The sequence below is a fragment of the Somniosus microcephalus genome, unplaced genomic scaffold (genome assembly GCF_052327205.1).
Source record: "Somniosus microcephalus isolate GS21.2 unplaced genomic scaffold, FLI_Smic_1.0 unresolved_chr7, whole genome shotgun sequence".
Lineage (NCBI taxonomy): Eukaryota > Metazoa > Chordata > Chondrichthyes > Squaliformes > Somniosidae > Somniosus > Somniosus microcephalus.
In genome coordinates, this window is record NW_028225185.1 from 11,873,369 (window position 1) to 11,895,486 (window position 22,118).

Consider the following 22,118-nt stretch of genomic DNA (forward strand, 5'->3'; position numbering starts at 1 on the left):
CAGTTATTATTAAAATATGAATTAAGAAGGTAAATGTTTATGCAGTTGGGCTCTTAATTATTGAATATAGAGTCTTGGATTCCCCTCTCTCTCTGAGTGGTGCGCTCCAGGTTCCCAAGTTTGATTGACAGGGACTGTACCATGCACTCTGAGGTAATTATAATTAAAAATAAAGTTTTAAAAATGAGCACAGGCATCTTACTAGTGGTAGCCTGGTGATTAAAATCAATAATAATGAAGATCTCAGCTGATGTGTAGATATGAGAGGTGTTTGGGTTGAGATGCGAGAGGATTAATGTTGGGCTGTGGGGAGGTGACCCCCCCCGGGCGGTGTGGTGGGCACCGGGACCCCCAGTGATTGACCGGGACTGTACCATTCACTCTGAGGTCATCATAATGAATAATAACGTTTTTAAAGTAGGAATAAGCAGCTCAGTAGCGTGCAGTTGCTGATTAAAATCAATTATCTAAAAGAGAGAGTGTGTGGTGTATGTGTGACAGGTCTGTGGGTTGCGGGAGATGAGGATTGGTGTTGTGTTGAAGGGAGTGGACCCCCCTTCCTTGCGGAGTGGTGTGCCCTGGCCCCGGCGAGTTTGATTGACGGCGGGGGATGGGACTGCACCATTCGCTCGGGAGGTAATCCTAATAACGTGCTAAAAATGAGAATAAGCAGCTCAGCCTGCGGAAACGGTGATTAAAATCGCGGATTATGATGAGATGAGGTGCTGTGAGAGGTGTTTGGGATGCGTGGGATGAGAATTGGTGTTGTGCTATGGGTGGTGATTCCCCCCCACACCCCGGGTGGAGTGGTGCGCCCTGGTGATTGACAGGGGGACTGCATCATTTGCTCTGGAGGTAATCCTAATAACTAATAATGTGTTAAAATTAGAATTAAGCAGCTCATCCTACGGAAACTGTGATTTAAAATCATGGATTATGATGAGATTATGTGCTGTGGGGGGCGCTGAGGTGTTTGGGATGCGGGGGTGAGAATTGGTGTTTTGCTGTGGGTGGTGATTCCCCCCCACCCCGGGTGGAGTGGTGCGCCCTGGCGAGTTTGATTGACAGGGGGGGATGGGACTGCACCATTCGCTCGGGAGGTAATCCTAATAACTAATAACGTGTTAAAAATGAGAGTAAGTGGCTCATTTTACGGAAACCGTGATTTAAAATCGGGAATCATGATGAGCTAATGTGCTGTGGGGGGCGGTGAGGTGTTTGGGATGCGGGGGGTGAGGATTGGTGTTGTGCTGTGGGTGGTGATCCCCCGGTGGAGTGGTGCGCCCTGGCGAGTTTGATTGACGGGGGGATGGGACTGCACCATTCGCTGGGAAGGTAATCCTAATAACTAATAACGTGCTAAAAATGAGAATAAGCAGCTCAGTATGCAGAAAGTGTGATTTACAAACACGGATTATGTTGAGATAATGTGCTGTGGGGGGCGGTGAGGTGTTTAGGATGCGGGGGTGAGAATTGGTGTTGTGCAGTAGGTGGTGATCCCCCCCGGGGAGGGAGTGGTGGAGCCCCAGGCGGGGACATGCTGAGCCGGGAGCCGGAAGCTCTCAGTCTGGGTGAGATGGCGGCGGCGAGCGGATTGATACCGGGGCTGGAGCTGGGGCCGGCACTGGGAATGTGGGGCGGCGGAGGAGGAGGGGGACCGCCGGGCAGCTTGTACTCGGTGCCGGGCAGTCAGCTGGGGCCGGTGCGGCACACGCTGTGAGTATGAATAAAGGCGGGTGGTCGGACCGGGCGAGGTTTTGTAGGCCTCAGTGCTGTCTCATGGTGGCCCGGCCAAGATGGAGGACAAAATGGGGCCACTTCTCTTTCTCTTTCCCCCCCTCCTCTGGACGTGATTTTTTTTATTTGGGAGGTGGGTATTCTCCTCCTCCAACTGCTCCACACACACACAAGCTGTAGCCCCACCCCCCCCCCCCCCCCCCGAGTGTTAACCCAACTCACCGGCTGTTTGGCTAAGGGGGGCATCACAAATTCCCTCACCGCCTCTCTCTCCTCCTTTTAAGAGGCTCCTTAAATCTCCCTCTTTGACCAAGCTTTTGATCACCTGCCCTAATATAGAAACATAGAAGATAAGAGCAGGAGTAGGCCATTCGGCCCCTCGAGCCTGCTCCGCCATTTAATGAGATCATGGCTGATCATACAAATTCAGTACCCTGTCCCTGCTTTCTCCCATATCCCTTGATCCCTTTTAGCTGTAAGAAATATATCTAACTCCTTCTTGAATATATTTCATGAATTGGCCTCAACTGTCTTCTGTGGTAGAGAATTCCACAGGTTCACCACGCTTTGGGTGTCCTCAACTCCATCCCGCAGCATGCTACCCGCCACCATCTCAGCACAACCCCAGCCCGGCATGAGGTTGAAAAGGCCATCCGACAACTGCAGAACAACAAGGCCTCGGGAGCAGATGGAATCCCCACCGAGGCACTAAAGAATGGCGGAGAAGCACTATTGGCACGAATTCATGATCTTATTTCTCTTATCTGGAAGGAGGAGAGCATGCCAGGGGATCTGTAATTGTGACCATCTTCAAGAAAGGTGACAAGTCCGATTGCGGTAATTACAGAGGAGTTTCCCTGCTGTCTGCCACAGGGAAAGTCATCGCAAGAATCCTCCTCAATCGCCTTCTCCCAGTGGCCGAAGAGCTCCTCCCAGAGTCGCAATGCGGATTCCGCCCACTAAGGGGCACAATGGACATGATCTTCACCACACGTCAATTACAAGAGAAATGCAGGGAACAGCACCAACCACTGTACATGGCCTTCTTTAACCTCACAAAGGCCTTCGACACTGTCAACCGTGAGGGATTATGGAGTGTCCTCCTCAAATTCGGCTGTCCTCAAAAGTTTGTCACTATCCTCCGCCTGCTTCACGATGACATGCAAGCTGTGATCCTGACCAGCGGTTCCACCACAGACCCAATTCACGTACGAACCAGGGTCAAGCAAGGCTGTGTCATCGCACCAACGCTCTTCTCGATCTTCCTTGCTGCAATGCTCCATCTCACCCTCAGTAAGCTCCCCACTGGAGTGGAGCTAATTTACAGAACAAACGGGAAACTATTCAACCTCCGTCACCTCCAGTCCAGATCCAAGGTCGTCCCATCCTCTGTCGTCGAATTACAATATGCAGACGATGCTTGCGTCTGCGCTCACTTGGAAGTCGGAACTCCAAACCATCGTAAACACCTTCACGAAGCATACGAGAGCATAGGCCTTACACTAACATCCGTAAGACAAAGGTCCTCTACCAACCTGCCCCCGCCACACAGTACTGCCCCCCGATCGTCAAAATCCACGACAAGGCCTTGGACAACGTGGACCACTTTCCATACCTCGGGAGCCTACTGTCAACAAGGGCAGACGTCGACGACGAAGTCCAACACCGCCTTCAGTGTACCAGTGCAGCCCTCGGTCGCCTGAGGAAGAGAGTGTTTGAAGACCAGGAACTCAAACCCGGCACGAAGCTCATGGTTTACAGGGCAGCAGTGATACCCGCCCTGCTGTATGCCTCAGAGACATGGACCATGTACAGCAGGCACCTCAAAGCACTGGAGAGGTACCACCAACGCTGCCTCCGCAAGATCCTGCAAATCAATTGGCAGGATAGGCGCACCAACGTCAGTGTTCTCGCTCAGGCCAACATCCCCAGCATCGAAGCTCTGACCGCGCTCATCAGCTTCGATGGACGGGTCACATTGTCTGCATGCCCGATATGAGACTCTCAAAAACAAGCACTCTACTCGGAGCTCCGGCACGGCAAGAGAGCCCCAGGTGGGCAGAGGAAACGCTTCGAGGACACCCTCAAAGCCTCCTTGAAAAAGTGTAACATCCCCACCGACACCTGGGAATCCCTGGCCCAAGAGCGCACAAAGTGGAGGAGAAGCATCCGGGAAGGTGCCGAACACCTCGAGTCTCTTCGCCGCGAGCGGAAGCCAAGCGCAGGCAGCGCAAGGAGCGCACGTCAACCCAAGCACCCCACACCCACCCACCCCCTTCAACCACCGTCTGCCCCACCTGTGACAGAGACTGTTGGTCCCGCATTGGACTCATCAGTCACCTGAGAACTCATTTTTAATGTGGAAGCAAGTCATCCTCGGTTCTGAGGGACTGCCTAAGAAGAAGAAATTCCTCCTCATCTCAGTCCTAAAAGGCTTACCCCTTATCCTTAGCCTGTGACCCTGGCTCTGGACTCCCCCGCCATCGGGAACATCCTTCCTGCATCTAGTCTGTCTAGCCTGTTATTAGATTTTTATAAGTTTCAATGAGATCCCCTCTCATTCTTCTAAACTCCAGCGAGTATAAGCCCAATCGACTCGATCTCTCCTCGTGCGTCATTCCTGCCATCCCAGGTATCAGCCTGGTGAATATTTGCTGCACTCCCTCCATGGCAAGCACATCCTTCCTCAGATAAGGTGACCAAAACTGCACACAATACTCAAGATGTGGTCTCACCAAAGCCCAGTACAACTGCAGCAAGACATCCTTGTTCCTGTACTCGAACCCTCTCGCTATGAAGGCCAACATACCATTTGCCTTCTTAATCGCCTGCTGCACCTGCATGCTTACCTTCAGCGACTGGTGCACAAGGACACCCAGGCCTCGTTGCACTTCCCCTTCTCCCAATCTATTGCCGTTCAGATAATAATCCGCCTTCCTGTTTTTGCCACCAAAGTGGATAACCTCGCATTTATCCACATTATACTGCATCTGCCCAATCGCCAGCCTGTCCAAATCGTACTGAGTTTCTCAGCATCCTTCTCGCAGCGCACACAGGGTGGTGGAAATCTGGAACTCGCTCCCCCAAAAGCTGTTGAGGGGCGGGGGGTGTCAGTTGCAAATTTTGAGACTGATCGATTTTTTTGTGGGTAAGGGTCCCGGAACCAAGGCGGGCAGATGGAGTTGCGATCCATTCAGGCGTGGTCAAATTGAATGAATGGGTTTGAGGGGCCGAATGGCCTCCTGTCCCGTTGCAATGTTCCTAACGTGGCCTTGTTGTGTTTTTTTTTGCAGGAGCCCCATGGTGACGGGGACCTCAGTGCTGGGGGTGAAATTCGACGGGGGCGTCGTCCTGGCCGCCGACATGCTGGGCTCCTATGGCTCGATGGCGCGCTTCCGCAACATATCCCGGCTGATGAAAGTCAACGGCAACACCATACTGGGAGCCTCGGGCGACTACGCCGATTACCAGTACCTCAAGCAGGCCATCGAGCAGATGATGTAAGTGAGGAGTGCGACGGCATTGCCGGTTAACTCCCGCGCGACGTCGGTGCGTCCTCGCGAGGTAGACCAGACCGCACGGCAGCAGCAGTACAGACCCATGGCTGCCGAAGAGTGACACCGCTGTTCCCGGCCGGGATCGAGATGATTGTGTAATCACCCCCCCCCCCCCCCCCCCCCCCGTCAATCGCCGCCGTAAGCGACTGCGATTGGTCTGACGCACGTAATTCGTGTTGTGTAGCTATCCTCCGCGCCCTGCTTTTAGTGGGAGACTTTGCTACAGTTTCGGTCACGAGTTCTGTTTGCTGTAGTTCATAGTCTTTTTAAAAAATAAAATAGATTCTGTAGACTGTGCGCTGTTTAAATAGATTCTGTAGACTGCTGTTTAAATAGATTCTGTAGACTGCGCTGTTTAAATAGATTCTGTAGACTGCGCTGTTTAAATAGATTCTGTTTGCTGAGTAATTACTCTTTGCAGTAAAATGGATTGTTTGCTGTAAGTCCCCGCCTCCAACTCATTGGCTGCCGCAGTGGTGTCTATAGACAGTCTCCAATTAAACACTGAGACCTGAATGGCTTGAGTCCAGTGACACCATCAGTCCCAACGTGTGGTTAGCCTGGGCCGGGTTTCTGTCCACGGGCATCCCGCATTTAACACATTTACCCAGAGAGTGGTGAGAATGTGGAACTCGCTACCACAGGGAGTGGTTGAGGCGAATAGTATCGATACATTTAAGGGGAAGCTGGATAAACACGAGGGAGAAAGGAATAGAAGTATGATATTCTTAGGCGGAACCGAGGATGACTTGCTTCCACATTAAAAATGAGTTCTCAGGTGACTGATGGGTCCAATGCGGGACCTACAGTCTCTGTCACAGGTGGGGCAGACGGTGGTTGAAGGGGCGGGTGGGTGGTGTGCTTGGGTTGACGTGCGCTCCTTGCGCTTGGCTTCCGCTTGCTCCTCGGCGAAGAGACTCGAGGTGTTCGGCGCCTTCCCGGATGCTTCTCCTCCACTTTGTGCGGTCTTGGGGCAGGGATTCCCAGGTGTCGGTGTTGGATGTTGCAACTTTTTCAAGGAGGCTTTGAGGGTGTCCTTGAAGCGTTTCCTCTGCCCACCTGGGGCTCTCTTGCCGTGTCGGAGCTCCGAGTAGTGCGCTTGCTTTGGGAGTCCCGTATCGGGCCTGAAGGCTGAGGTCCAACAAAAAACTCGCGACCTAAAGAACAGATGGTGGGTGGAGAAAGCGCAGGAGATCCAGCAACTAGCCGACAACCACGACGTGCGTGGATTCTTTAGTGCAGTCAAGACCACCTACGGCCCAAGCACCCAAGGCCCTACCCCACTGCAGGCCAAGAACGGAGAGGTACTCATCAAGGACAGAGAGGCAGTCAGTGCCCGCTGGAAGGAGCACTTCGAAGATCTCCTTAACCGAGACTCTTGTCTTCGACACGAGTGTCCTCAACTCCATCCCACAGCATGCTACCCGCCACCATCTCTGCACAACCCCAGCCTGGCATGGGGCTGAAAAGGCCATCCGACAACTGAAGAACAAGGAGGCCTCGGGAGCAGATGGAATCCCTGCTGAGTCACTAAAGCATGACGGAGAAGCAGTACTGGCGCGAATTCATGAACTCATTTCTCTTATCCGGAAGGAGGAGAGCGTGGAATCGAAGGATATGCTGATGGGTGGGAGGAGGCTGGTGTGGCGCATTAATGCCGTTGCAGTCCAGTTGGGCCCAGATGGCTTGTTTCTGTGCTGTACAGTCTATAATTCCCTGCGTTTGTCCCTAGGATTGATGAAGAACTACTTGGAGACGGGCACAGCTACAGTCCGAAAGCGATCCATTCCTGGCTGACCAGAGTCATGTACAACAGGTGAGTGTTGGCAGGCAGGTCGACCACGGAGGGCCTCACCGCCAAGCCCGATCATCTGGCGCTAACATCCTGGCTCCCTCTCCCTCACAGCGGAGTAGCTGAGTGTCTCCAGCCACGCCAGTGTTCACACACTGCTCGCTGACCTACATTGGCTCCTGGTCCAGCCATCCTGGTCCATTCTAAAGTTCTCATCCTTGTCTTCGAATCCCCCTCCATGGCCTCCTCACCCCCCCCTCCCTATCTCTGTAACCCCCTCCGAGATCTCTGCGCTCCTCCAATTCTGGCCCCTCGCGCATTCCCCCCCCCCGCGATTTCTATCGCTCCACCATTGGCAGCCGTGCCTTCAGCAGCCTGGGCCCCGATCTCTGGAATTCCCTCCCTAAACCTCTCCGCCTCTCTTCCTAATAAGACGCTCCTTAAAACCGACCTCTTTGACCAAGCTTTTGGTCACCTGTCCTAATATCTCCTTATGTGGCTAGGTGTCAAATTTTGTCTGATAATCGCTCCTGTGAAACGCCCTGGGGCGTTTTACAACATTAAAGGCGCTATATAAATACAAGCTGTAGATGGCAGCCGTGTTAAACGCAATGTTTGTTTGTCGTAGTGCATTGGTTGGTCAACACACGAGAACGAGGCTTCCTGAGGCGGGGGCAGGAGACCATACTTACTGGCCTAGAGCTACAAACCTGCGCTGTCTGGTTCTAACCTTTCTTTCTTTCTCTCTCTCGCAGGAGGTGTAAGATGAACCCTCTGTGGAATACGGTCATCATCGGCGGAATGAAAAATGGCGAAAGGTAACACTAAGGACGGAAGGGGACACGCAGGACCAGAGCGCGCTGACCGGCCCCCAAAACACTCGCAACTGCCCTGTGTACAGGGGTTGCTCCAGCGTTCCGGGGGGTTGAAAGGTCAAGCCACACCGTGGCCAAGTTGTGAGATTGAATCCAATAATCTGTCACCGTGGGATTGTCCTTAAAAACCAACTGCTTCATTTATGTCCTTAAGTGAAGGGAACCAGATCTTTTACATCCACCTCGGTTTAATGTCTCATCCGAAAGACTGCCCCTCCGACGGTGCGGCGCTCCCTCGGTTCCGACGGTGCGGCGCTCCCTCGGTGCCGCCCCTCCGACAGTGCGGCGCTCCGTCGGTGCCGCCCCTCCGACAGTGCGGCGCTCCGTCGGTGCCGCCCCTCCGACAGTGCGGCGCTCCGTCGGTGCCGCCCCTCCGACAGTGCGGCGCTCCCTCGGTGCCGCCCCTCCGACAGTGCGGCGCTCCCTCGGTGCCGGACTATGGGCTCAAGTGCCAGTGCGCAGGTCCGGGAGCCAGTGAGACGGGGATCGGTCCCTGACGACCATGTGCCGATAACTCGTCAGTGGTCAAAGCTGATGCTCGAATGGACGCGGAGGAGAGATTTTTTTATAAAAAAATCAACTGCTACCAAATTTCTTCCACAGTTTCCTCGGTTACGTGGACAAGCTCGGCATTGCCTACGAGTCTCCGATGGTGGCAACTGGCTTCGGGGCGTACCTGGCGCAGGTGAGCCCCGCCTTTCCTCCAACGGCGCGCCCGCGATTTATTTTCATTTTTTGTTTCGTTGCTTCCTTCCGCCCCTGTGCTGACTCTTGCTGTTTCCCCTTCCGCAGCCCCTGATGCGGGAAGTCACTGAAAGCCAGGCGCTGATCTCGAAAGACGAGGCGCGACGGCTGATTGAGCGCTGCCTGAAGGTCCTGTATTACCGGGACGCGCGCTCCTATAACCGGGTAAGACGGCAGGGCGGGGAGCGGGGGGGAAGCTGCACGGGGCTAACGTAGGCAACAGCAGCTGAGGACACTGCCAAAGAAACGAGCAGCTTTAATATTGAGAAACACTCGGCGTTTGTGGAGAGAGCGAGAGAGAGAGACAGTTAACGTTTCAGGTTGATGACCTTGCATCGGAACTGGACGATGTTGGAGATTTCAGGGTTTTTTTTAATATAAAGTGCAGAGAACGGGGGAGGAAAGAACAAAAGGGAAGGTCTGTGATAGGATGGAAGGCAGGAGAGATTAAATAGGAACAGGAGGAGGCCATTCGGCCCCTCGAGCTTGTATATCGAGGCACTGGACAGGGTGCAGAGAAGATTTACAAGGATGATACCAGAAATGCGAGGGTATACATATCAGGAAAGGATGAACAGGCTGGGGCTCTTTTCTCTTGAAAAAAGGCTGAGGGGTGACCTAATAGAGGTCTTTAAAATGAGGAAAGGTTTTGATAGAGTGGATACAGAGAGAATGTTTCCACTTGTGGGGAAGAGCAAAACTAGAGGCCATCAATATAAGATGTCACCAAGAAATCCAACAGGGAATTCAGGAGAAACTTCTTTACCCAGAGAGTGGTGAGAATGTGGAACTCGCTACCACAGGGAGTGGTTGAGGCAAACAGTACAGATGCATTTAAGGGGAGGCTGGACAAGCATATGAGGGAGAAGGGAATAGAGGGTGACGCTGATAGAGTTAGATGAGGAAAGACGGGAGGAGGCTCGAGTGGAGCATAAACACCGGCACGGACTGGTTGGGCCGAATGGCCTGTTTCTGTGCCGTATAGCCTATGTTCTGTCATTCAGTTAGCTCATGGCTGATCCTGTGCCTTAACTCCACCTGCCTGCCTTGGTTCTGTATCCCTTAATACCCTTTCCCAGGTAATAAATGATGAGAGTTGTCCGTGCGAGACAGGAATGGGACAAGTAAAAGGAACAGAAGGTGGGTCGAGAGGAGGTGTAAATGACAGAAGCAGTACTGCCGTCCAAGTTCAGTCCACTTGCTGCTTTAGTTCTGGCACTTGATGGAGTCATAGAAACATAGAAGATAGGAGCAGGAGTCGGCCATTCGGTCCCTCGAGCCTGCTCCGCCATTCAATGCGATCATGGCTGATCATCCAAATTCAGTACCTGTCCCTGCCTTCTCCCCATACCCCTTGATCCCTTTAGCCTTAAGAAATATATCCAACTCTTTTTTGAATATATTTAATGAACTGGCCTCCACCGCCCACTGTGGCAGAGAATTCCACAGGTTCACCACTCTCTGGGTGAAGAAATTCCTCCTCATCTCAGTCCTAAATGGCTTACCCCTTATCCTTAGACTATGACCCCTGGTTCTGGACTCCCCGACCATCGGGAACATCCTTCCAGCATCTAGTCTGTCCAGTCCTGACAGAATTTTATAGGTTTTGATGAGATCCCCTCTCATCCTTCTAAACTCCAGTGAGTATAAGCCCAATCGACCCAATCTCTCCTCGTACGTCATTCCTGCCATCCCAGGTATCAGCCTGGTGAATCTTCGCTGCACTCCTTCCATGGCAAGAACATCCTTCCTCAGATAAGGCGACCAAAACTGCACACAATACTCAAGGTGTGGTCTCACCAAGGCCCTGTACAACTGTAGCAAGACATCCTTGTTCCTGCACTCGAACCCCCTCGCTACGAAGGCCAACATACCATTTGCCTTCTTAACCGCCTGCTGCACCTGCATGCTTACCTTCAGCGACTGGTGCATAAGGACACCCAGGTCTCGTTGCACTTCCCCTTCTCCCAATCTAATGCCGTTCAAATAATAATCTGCCTTCCTGTTTTTGCCACCAAAGTGGATAACCTCACATTTATCCACATTATAGTGCATTTGCCATGTTTCTGAGTCGTTGGCAAACCCACCGGCCAGTGCAGCACTGAAGCCGCGCAGTCCTGGGAGGATCCCCATTGGATCCTGGACTTGTGCCGACCCAGCCGAGCTGCTGCAGTCGGGTTTGGCGAGTTGGGGATCCTGCGCTTCCCCATCCCCGATTGCTGTCGGACCCCCCCGGGAGAGAGAGAGAGAGTGCGTGCCTGTGTCGCACGAGGCTCGGTGCCTCGCGCGGAAATAACTGAAGGGAACAGCACGGGGAGGGGTGACTGAAGGCCGGGTCAAAAAGATGGGTTTAGAGGTGGTCTTAAAAGGGCGGCAGAGAAGACGGGCGGGTGGGGGGGGGGTGTCCGGAACGCAAGACCGAGATGACGAACAAACTAAGGTGCGTGATTTCAGATTCACTCGCTAACTCGACGTCGCTGCCTCTGGGACACTTTGGGGTTAGCGGCAGCAATGTTCCCGCTGAGCTGCGCGGTCGCTTGCTGGCTTCACAATGGGGGCGGAGAGACGCGCAACCCAAAAAAAAACATTAAAGGGGACATTGGTGTACAGCAGCCCAGTGGCTGTGGTACTGGCCCAGCGGCCCCGGGTTCAGATCCCACTGCGCCAAGTTAACGGGGCTGGTAATATGTGGACTAACACCAGGAGAACCAACGGTGACAACTGGCAGCTTCTTAAAGAAAGGGACACATCACCTGCTGACTCCACTCCCAGACTACATGGCAGAGTCTCCCATATCCTCGGGGCATTGAATGAGTGGGCAGTAAATGCCGCTTCGCCAATATTGCCCACATCCCAAGAGCAAGTAGGGGTGAGGGACTTCAGTTATTGTGCAGAGACTGGAGAAGCTGGGATTGTTCTCCTTTGGAGCAGAGAAGGTTAAGGGGAGATTGACCAGAATGGTAGCAGGGATGAGGGACTTCAGTTATGTGGAGAAGCTGGGGTTGTTCTCCTTGGAGCAGAGAAGGTTAAGGGGAGATTGACCAGAATGGTCCCAGGGGATGAGGGACTTCAGTTACGTGGAGAGATTGGAGAAGCTGGGGTTGTTCTCCTTGGAGCAGAGAAGGTTAAGGGGAGATTGACCAGAATGGTCCCAGGGGATGAGGGACTTCAGTTATGTGGAGAAGCTGGGGTTGTTCTCCGTGGAGCAGAGAAGGTCAAGGGGAGATTGACCAGAATGGTCCCAGGGGATGAGGGACTTCAGTGATGTGGAGCGACTGGAGAAGCTGGGCTTGTTCTCCTTGGAGCAGAGAAGGTTAAGAGGAGATTTAATCGAGGCGTTCAAAATCATGAACGGTTTTGATAAGAGTAAACACAGGTACCAGTGGCTGAAGGGTGGGTAACCAGAGGACACAGATTTAAGGTACAGGAAACTTTGTGCTATCCGGCACCGACGGGACCGAGCTGTTGCCGTCCCATCAAAACTGCCGGACAAACCAGCGCTAATGTTGAAACATACGGAGAGCTCCGTATCTGGCAACAAACCCTGTTGCTTAGCAACAGCTTCTAAACAGTCGGCCGTACCTTGCAAGCATCTCTAGCTTAGCAACAGCTTCAGCGAGACCTTGCAGAGCCTGACTGGTGGAAAAAAAGCAACGAAAAGAAAAAAAACCTAACGAAACGGCTCCTGATTTTTGCAGGTGGCTCGAGCATTCCGGACAGTTAACCTCCGGATAAACCAAAGTTTCCTGTAATTGGCAAAAGAACCAGAGGGGGAGATGAGGAGAATGTTTTTTACGCAGCGAGTTGTTGTGATCTGGAATGCGCTGCCTGAAAGGGCGGTGGAAGCAGATTCAATAGTGACTTTCAAAAGAGAATTGGATAAATACTTGAAAAGGAAAAATTCACAGGGCTGTGGGGAAAGGGCAGGGGGGAGTGGGACTAATTGGAGAGCTCGTTCAAAGAGCCGGCACAGGCACGATGGGCCGAATGGCCTCCTCCTGTGCTGTGTGATTCTATGAAATGAATTAAAATAAATCTTAATGTCAAATTCGGAGTTCAGGCAGCAAGTGATCTGTGCGAGCAGTCAGTGTAGAACATTGTGGGAGATTGCACCGTGGGCGATTGCCTGCCCAGACACGAGCCTGACTTGCTGCGACTGCCTGGTGGCAGTGCTGAATGTTGACTTCCCTTTAAATGGTTTCCCTGCTAATTGGTTCCAGGCTCGTCTGCCGCAAGGGGATTTATTTCTCATTTTATTCCTGAGAGCATTTAAAAAAAAAAAAAAACATTTCCTCATCGCAGCAGCGACGTAACTTTTAAGTTCATGTTGTTTGCCCCGCAGTACCAGATCGCGACTGTGACCGCAGCTGGCGTGGAAATCGAGGGGCCATTTTCCGCCGAGACCAACTGGGAAATAGCGCACATGATCAGGTAAACGCTGGAATGGAACGCGGGGGTCGGGAAATACGAGCCATCACAATAGCTTTGAGGCTTCAAGAGCATGGCTGCTGGAGTTGTGTTCTGCGGCCAGTGTGTCACCTCCTGACTCCCCCAAAGCCTTTCCACCATCTACAAGGCACAAGTCAGGAGTGCGATGGAATACTCTCCACTTGCCTGGATGAGTGCAGCTCCAACAACACTCAAGAAGCTCGACACCATCCAGGACAAAGCAGCCCGCTTGATTGGCCCCCCATCCACCACCTTAAACATTCACTCCCTCCACCACCGGCGCACCGTGGCTGCAGTGTGTACCATCTACAAGATGCACTGCAGCAACTTGCCAAGGCTTCTTCGGCAGCACCTCCCAAACCCTCCACCTAGAAGGACAAGGGCAGCAGGCGCATGGGAACACCACCATCTCCAAGCTCCCCTCCAAGTCACACACACACCGTCCTGACTTGGAAATATATCGGGCCGTTCCTTCATCGTCGCTGGGTCAAAATCCTGGAACTCCCTCCCTAACAGCACTGTGGGAGCACCTTCACCACACGGGACTGCAGCGGTTCAAGAAGGCGGCTCACCACCACCTTCTCAAGGGGCAATTAGAGGATGGGCAATAAATGCCGGCCTTGCCCACATCCCAGGAGTGAATTTAAAGAACACCAGGAAGATCCCCGGGGTTTGCTCCACGGTCTGTGTTGGGTTGAGTTTGCCGAACAGCAGTCGGAGGTACGGTTGTCGGCCTCGATGCCCTAGCCCAGCGAAGGGAGGGTCACACAAGATTTCGGCTCCCGCTTCGCTATACACTGACTCTGGCTGAGTTTGGGGCGGGGGGGGGGGGGTTAGGCTTGGGTGTGATGCCCTCCACAGTCGAATAGCCGGCCAGCATTCACCATCAGGGGTCAAACGTGAGCAATGGGGCCTTGTGCGAGTTAGCCCAGGGTGACTGTTTCCACCTCCCCGCCGGTCGATGCCTTTAGCAGAGAGCCTTGACTGGAGGAAGACAATTCCCTCCCTCCCTCCTTCACATCGCTCCAGTGACGACCCCCAGTGTAATTCCCGCTCCCCCTTCCTTCTTGGCAACCTTCGGCTCCTACAGCTGTCGGCCTCGTGCCTGCACCATCGAGGCGGTGGGAAATAGCTGGCTGTGTGTGTGTGTCGATCGAGTATTGCCTGGTGGACGACTGGGGCCTGTACTTATACCATCTCTGCCGCGGTGTGGGGGGAGCAGGTGCCTCTCGCTCCCTAATCTTACAACAGTTACGTTTGTTTGTTAATTTCAGCGGGTTTGAGTAGAAGAACGAAGAGTTCGCGGAACAGCTGATGAACCAACGGGAGCAGAAACTTCTCTCCGTGCTGACGGACTCTAAAAGACTTTGTTAGTTTGCTACTGCAACTCTAGCCATCTTTCCATTGTATTTACTGCTTTGTACATGTTTTATAATAAGGGGGAAAATAAACAAATAAATAAAAGTAACTTTAAAGAAAGAAATACTTGCATTTCTCCAGCGCCTTTCACCATCTCGGGACGTCCCAAAGCGCTTTACAGCCAATGAAGTACTTTTAGACGTGCAGTCACTGTTGTAATGTAGGAAACACAGTGTGATAATGACCAGATCATCTGTTTTTAGTGATGTATTCGAAGGAGTGGCCAAAAGACCTTTTACAACCACCTCAGAAAGCAGATGGGTCCTCGGTTTAACCGCCCCTCCGACAGTGCGGCGCTCCCTCGGTTCCGACAGTGCGGCGCTCCCTCGGTACCGCCCCTCCGACGGTGCGGCGCTCCCTCGGTACCGCCCCTCCGACGGTGCGGCGCTCCCTCAGCACCGCCCCTCCGACGGTGCGGCGCTCCCTCAGCACCGCCCCTCCGACGGTGCGGCGCTCCCTCAGTACCGCCCCTCCGACAATGCGGTGCTCCCTCAGTACCGCACTGGGGAGTGTCAGCCTGGATTATGAGCTCAAGTCTGTGGAGTGGGACTCGAACCCACGACTTTCTGACTCCGAGGCGAGAGTGAGAGCGCTACCCACTGAGCCACATCTGATGAGAAAATTGCTGAACTTTATACTAAACTCCAATGTGATCAGAGCCAACCTAATTTACAGCAGGCAGGGGCGGTTAAACATGGCCATATCCCAAGAACAAAGGTATTAAAATAAAAAGTAGGGGCTCCATTGTCGGTGACACTGAAGGTGGCCATGTATAATCTAAAGACTCTGGTGTTGACAACCCCTTGGGATGAGGACAATAGAAATATTGTTCAATCAACCTTGGCAAGACAAACCACATAGTAACAGATACGTTAGGCGTTGTGCAATAAGACACAAGGCATGTTATAAATAGAGGCATTGAAGAGGCTGTAAAAAAGATTTACAAGTGATACCAGAAATGCGAGGGTATACATATCAGGAAAGGATGAACAGGCTGGGCCTCTTGGGGGGGGGGGGAAAAAGAAGGCTGAGGGGTGACCTAATAGAAGTCTTTAAAATCATGAAAGGCTTTGATAGAGTGGATACAGAGAGTGTGTTTCCACTTGTGGGGAAGAACAAAACTAAAGGGCGTCAATATAAGAGAGTCACGAATAAATCCAATGGGGAATTCAGGAGAAACTTCTTTACCCAGAGAGTGGTGAGAATGTGGAATTCGCTACTGTAGTGTCCGAGTATCAATAATACACGGACTGCAGGAGAACAATAAAACAGGTATTTACTGAACAGAGGGTAAACGTCAGACTGAAGTACAGAAGCCTGCTAGGGCTTTTTATACAGGTGTGGTCACTGCCGGTACTGCAGTATAAAATCAGTTCTCTTAAAGGTACATACACAACAATTCCTCCCCTTTTAGATAAACAGTACATAACATTCATTTAACAACTAATTACAATTACAATTTTCTCTGTACTATATACATCAACTGAAATAATTATTTATAAGTTCAGTCTTTGAGGAGGCTTCCTGATCCTGACTGGATAGCGCCTTTCTCGAGTATCCTGTTCTTGCGGCGGAGTCGATTCTGGCTCATTGTCATTGGTTGGTTCGTCAGCTTCCAATACCACTGCTTCTGAGGTAGACGCAATCTGTACTTCCGGTTCATTACCAGGTGCACATGCTCGTGATATAGGTTTGGCTTGTTCCTGTGACTAGAATCTGGTCAGCCTAGCGTCTCACGATGCTCTCTCCAACATCCACTGTGTACATTAGTGGTGCCTGCTGTGTGCATATCGTTCCTGGCTGCCATTTTTCTGTTCGGTAGTCGCGGGCCAAGACTGGTTGCCCTATCTTGAAGCTCCGGGTTGGCTTCTCATTGATGTGCTGGAATTGCTTATCCTCAACATCTCGTCTTATGTTTGGTTTGAGCAAATCCAGGCGACATCTTAGCCTTCGGTTGAAGAACATTATGGCTGGAGCTTGGTTGGTGACTGCATATGTCGCATTCCGGTAAGCAAACAAGAAATTATCTACCTTGTGTTGTAGTGGTATGTCGTCGTTATACATCGCCTTTATTGCCTTTTTAAAGGTCTGAACAAACCTCTCAGCCAATCCATTTGTGGCTGGATGATATGGGGCAGATGTGTAATGTTTCACCCCATTATTCCTCAGAAACCTCCGGAAATCCTCGGACACAAACTGTGGCCCATTGTCGGAGCAAATCTGTTCTGGCAAGCCATTCCTGGCGAAGATGGTCCGTAGGACTGCAATACTTTTCTCCGTGGTGGTGGAGGACATTTTGATGACCTCTGGCCATTTCGAATGGGCATCCACGGCGATTAGAAACATTGAGTCCATAAATGGACCAGCAAAATCAAAGTGTACCTGCTGCCATGGAGATGAGGGCCACTCCCATGGGTGTAGAGGGGCCTGTGGTGGTGCATTTTGGACTTTCTGGCATCCTGAGCAGCTCTTGGTCAGGTCCTCGATTTGTTTATCGATTCCCGGCCACCACACATAAGCCCTGGCTAGGCTTTTCATTTTTACCCCTCCCAGATGACCCTCATGAAGCTCATTGAGCACTCTATCTCTCAACTTGGGTGGAATTACCACTCGGGATCCACACATCAAGGTCCCCCGGCACACTGACAGCTGTTCTCTCCTTGGCGAGAATGCTGGCAACAGTGAGTCGCCATGTGCTGGCCATCCCTTCACCGTCAAATCATAGACCCGAGAGAGTGTCGGGTCATTTCGGGTTTCCTTCTCTATACTTGAGTTTGTAACAGGTAGACATTCGACTATGGTCGCATGGAATATCTCAACAGGGTCCATTGCAGGTGCTTCCTCTACCGTAGGCAACGGTAGGCGTGACAGCCCATCAGCGTTTCCATGCTGTTTCGTACCCTTGTACTCTATGTCGTACTGATGTGCCCCTAGAAAAAGTGACCCATCTTTGCAGCCGTTGCGCCGTCATCACCGGAACGCCCTTCTTTGGGTTAAAAATGGAGACCAGGGGCTGATGATCAGTCAGTAGGGTGAATTTCTGCCCGTGCAGATAGTGATTGAACTTCTTCACCCCCCACACCAGGCTGAGGGCCTCCCTGTCAATCTGGGCATAGTTACGCTCGGCTGAGGTTAATGAGCGCAACGCAAAGGCTATTGGCCTCTCTGAACCGTCAAGGAATTTGTGTGACAGCACCGCTCCAATGCCGTAGGGAGACGCATCACATGCCAACCGAATCGGTAGTGTTGAGTTGTAGTGGGCCAATACTTCTTTTGAAGTGATTAGGCATTTACATTTCTGAAAGGCACACTTACACTCATCACTCCATTTCCATGTTACTCCAGTTTGCAGCAGGGCGTTCAGTGGGTGCAGAATTGTAGATAAATTCGGCAAGAACTTATGGTAGTAGTTCACCAACCCGAGAAACGACCTCAGTTGCGACACATTTTCCGGTGCTGGAGCCTCGACTACAGCCTCAATCTTGTCTGGCGACTTATGCAACCCTTCCTCATCAATCATGTGGCCACAATACGAGATTTGTCTCCTGAAGAACTCGCATTTGGGGCGGTTGGCTCGTAGCCCATATTCCTGCAATCTAGTGAGCACCTTCCAGGTTGGCAAGGTGTTCACTGTCATTTTTGCCCGTAACCAGGATGTCGTCCAAATAACACTGGGTCCCCGGGATCCCTTGCAGGACTTGTTCCATCGCCCTCTGCCAAATAGCCGGGGCTGATGCTACCCCGAATACCAGTCGATTGTACTGGTAAAGGCCTTTGTGAGTGTTTATCGTGAGGTATTTCCTAGATGCTTCTTCCACCTCCATTTGTAGATACGCTTGGGCCAGATCAATCTTCGTAAAGCGTTTCCCTCCAGATAGTGAGGCGAAAATATCTTCTATCCGTGGAAGTGGATATTGTACTGTGTGCAGGACTGGGTTCACAGTTACCTTGAAGTCCCCACAGATGCGAGCCTTCTTCGGCTCCCCAGGCGTGTTGCTCAATGATTTCTTCATTACAGGAATGATGGGTGTGGCCCACTCGCTCCAGTCCACCTTGGACAGCACACCCGAACGCTCCAGACTCTCCAGTTCTGCTTCAACGGCTGGGCGGATCGCGTATGGTACCGGTCTGGCCGTAAAAAATTTTGGGTTTGCGTTATCTTCGATTTTTATCGTTGCCTTTACTCCTTTTAGAATCCTAAGTCCTTGTTGGAACACCTCTTTCGCGTCAGTTAGAATTTTTGACAGTCGTCCAGGTGTGACATCATCATCCTTTTTGTCAGTCACAGTTAGCGCCTGAATGGAATGCCAATCCAATTGTATTTTTCGGATCCATTCACGTCCCAATAATGGTGGTCCTCCATCTTGTAGTATATATAGATACAGTTTCTGTGTTTCCTTGCCGTTGTATTTAACTGGCACCCTTATTTTTCCTCTGGGGTAGACTTTTTGCCCTGTGTATGTCTTCAATACAATGGACGTGTCCTTTAAGGGTATGTGTGAGAATAGCCGCTCATAGTCTCGTCGATTCATGACAGTTAGGGCTGATCCTATATCCAATTCCATCTTTACTTGGGACCCTGCTATCATGAGGGTGACGCAAATGGTTTGGTGATCCTCCTTTGCGATCACGTTGTGTAACTTTAGACAACTTAGTCTCCTGCTCCCGGAGTCATTATCATTCTCCTGATCTTCCGAACTACTGTCTGTCATTTTTTTTACTTTCTTGTACTTTTCCTTAGTAGTTCTTGTAGTGTTGGTTTTCTTTCCCGACCTGCAGACTCTTGCTATATGTCCCATTTTCCCGCATTGCCTGCATACTTTGTCCTTAAACCAGCAGTCCTTCTGATCATGGGTTGTTCTGCCTCAGCAATAGCACTTTTCTGCTCCATACGCCATTTCGTTAGCGCTGTATTCTTGTGGTTTCTGTTGTATTTCTGCAGCTCCCCGTGCTGCTGCTTCGTAGGATACTGCCACGCTGAAAGCCTGTTCTAGCGTCAGGTCCTTTTCCGAAAGTAGTCGTTTCTGGGTTCCTTCACTCTGGAGCCCGCAGACAAACTTATCTCCGAACTGGCAGTGCTTCGATAACTTGCATAGTTCCGTAAGATAGTCAGCATTGTTCTCATCTTTGTGCTGGTTTCTTTTATGGAACTTGAATCTTTCTGCTATCAGCAGCGGTGTAGGGTTTAGGTGTTCTTGTAAGATATTAACAATCTCTTCAAAACTTTTCTCCATTGGTTTAGCTGGGGTAATTAAATTCCGCAATAGGCCGTACGTTCTCACGCCCATCAAATTTAATAATACCGACGCCTTCTTTCCATTGGCCACCTCATTGGCATTGCAGTACACTTCAATTCTTTCCACATACATGGTCCAGTCTTCTACCTCGTTGTCGAAAGCAGTGATACTGCCACTCTTTGGCATCTTGGGTGATTTAAAATGGCGCCTCCCGCGCTTTTTCTTCTTCCCCAATGGAATAAAATGGCGCCTCCCGCGCTTTTCCTTCTTCCCCAATGGAATAAAATGGCGCCTCCCGCGCTTTTCCTTCTTCCCCTTGCTGCCACGCTGCTCCTAGCGTTCTACAGGGTAATGGCGGCGACCCGCGGCTTCGGCACGTCTCACTTTTCCTTCCCCTCGTTTTATTTTCTCTACGCTGCCCGGTTCTTGAGCACCGACCGCGCCCTGTGCGCTCCACCCCCTCTCTTTTTCCTCCCGACGACACTGCGCGGCCCCTTTGCAGAGCCGCTCGATCGAGCTTGAGCCCGCCGCAGTCCAGAAGGGTCAGCGCACTACCAGCACGATTTGCTGGAACACCTTGACTGGGGAGCCAAGCCCAGCTCTCCACAGCCTCTCCCGCAATTCTCCGAACACCGATGGATCCTTGGGCGGTTGCCCGCGGTCGACGCCTGTTGACCTGACTTCGACCTCCAAGAAGCTTCTTCTCAGGGAAAGATCCCCGTGAGGTGATGCAGTACTGCAGGTGAGTTCGAACCTGCCAGTCGCCAGTGTAGTGTCCGAGTATCAATAATACACGGACTGCAGGAGAACAATAAAACAGGTATTTACTGAACAGAGGGTAAACGTCAGACTGAAGTACAGTAGCCTGCTAGGGCTTTTTATACAGGTGTGGTCACTGCCGGTACTGCAGTATAAAATCAGTTCTTCTCTTAAAGGTACATACACAACAGCTACCACAGGGAGTGGTTGAAGCGAATAGTATAGATGCGTTTAAGGGGAGGCTAGACAAGCGTATGAGGGAGAAGGAATAGAGGGTTACGCTGATAGAGTTAGATGAAGAAAGACGGGAGGAGGCTCGAGTGGAGCATGAAAGCCGGCATGGACTGGTTGGGCCGAATGGCCTGTTTCTGTGCGGTAAATACTATGTAATCTTCAGGAGAGGTTTAGGCAGGGAATTCCAGAGCTTAGGGCCTAGTTCAGCCAAAGGCACGGCCGCCAATGGTAGAGCGATGAAATGCGGGGATGCGCAAGAGGCCGGAATTGGAAGAGCGCAGAGATCAAACCCCTTCATAACTTCAAAGACCGCCATCAGGTCACCTTTCGGCCTTCTGTTCTCTAGAGAAAGAGAGACCCGGTCTCAAGTCTTTCTTGATCATTACAACCGCTCAGTCCTGGTATCAGCCTTGTGAATCTTTTCTGCACCTTCTCCAGTGCCTTTTTGGGGAGATGCGCAAACCTCACGGCCGTCAGAAGCACGTCCAAAGCATTATTAAACCGAATAAAATACAGCGGCTCCACAGTGAGGGGAAGAGGATGACCTCCATCGATTATGCAATTGGTCTGACAGTCGGAACGTTCCCGGGTGTTGGTCGCATCCCTATGTACAGTAACCTTCCGCGCAGGAATGAGGGCAGATAGCAGTCAAACCTAATCGTTCTGGGGCTGCGCCGGCTCTTTGAAAGAGCTAACCCAATTAGTCCCACTTCCCCTTTTCCCCCGCAGCCCTGTGATATTTCCCCCCCCCCCCCCCCCATCAAGTATTTATCAGGAGTGTAGGTTCAGTGGGCCGTGCAGCGAGGCTCGGTCCTGTGAAAGTTCTGGCGGAGTGTGAAGGAATAGCCATGATTCAGAGAAATACACGATACTATGAACAGATTTCTGATATTAATAAAAAGACATACTGGGTTTAAAAGACACAAGTCTCAGCAGACAAATCTGTGAACAGAAATACAGGCTTCTGAGAAACGATCAGTTGATAACAAAGTTGTAAACAAGCTTTGAAATGGGAATTCTTCTTAGGCAGTCCCTCGGAACCGAGGATGACTTGCTTCCACATTAAAAATGAGTTCTCAGGTGACTGATGAGTCCAATGCGGGACCGACAATCTCTGTCACAGGTGGGGCAGACGGTGGTTGAAGGGGGCGGGTGGGTGTGGGGTGCTTGGGTTGACGTGCGCTCCTTGCGCTGCCTGCGCTTGGCTTCCGCTTGCTCCCGGCGAAGAGACTCGAGGTGTTCGGCGCCTTCCCGGATGCTTCTCCTCCACTTTGTGCGGTCTTGGGCCAGGGATTCCCAGGTGTCGGTGGGGATG

The 22,118-nt window shown here is 51.7% G+C and overlaps 1 protein-coding gene across 1 annotated transcript; it reads left to right on the plus strand.

Annotated features, from left to right (window-relative positions):
* Positions 1–1,558: 1,558 nt before the first annotated feature.
* Positions 1,559–14,637, plus strand: psmb4 (proteasome 20S subunit beta 4). The gene is made up of 8 exons (XM_085978651.1): positions 1,559–1,716; positions 5,031–5,237; positions 7,027–7,110; positions 7,842–7,904; positions 8,565–8,646; positions 8,754–8,870; positions 13,048–13,136; positions 14,429–14,637. The coding sequence occupies exons 1-8, from the start codon at positions 1,577–1,579 to the stop codon at positions 14,439–14,441; spliced, it is 795 nt and encodes a 264-aa protein (XP_085834777.1). The 5' UTR covers positions 1,559–1,576; the 3' UTR covers positions 14,442–14,637.
* Positions 14,638–22,118: the final 7,481 nt, after the last annotated feature.

Excerpts from the sequence above, each read along its gene's own strand:
- psmb4 (XM_085978651.1), top strand. The coding sequence starts at position 1,577 with ATGGCGGCGGCGAGCGGATTGATACCGGGGCTGGAGCTGGGGCCGGCA. Across the intron at positions 1,717-5,030 it reads GGGCCGGTGCGGCACACGCT|GAGCCCCATGGTGACGGGGA; the intron begins GTGAGTATGAAT and ends TTTTTTTTGCAG. Across the intron at positions 5,238-7,026 it reads CAGGCCATCGAGCAGATGAT|GATTGATGAAGAACTACTTG; the intron begins GTAAGTGAGGAG and ends GTTTGTCCCTAG.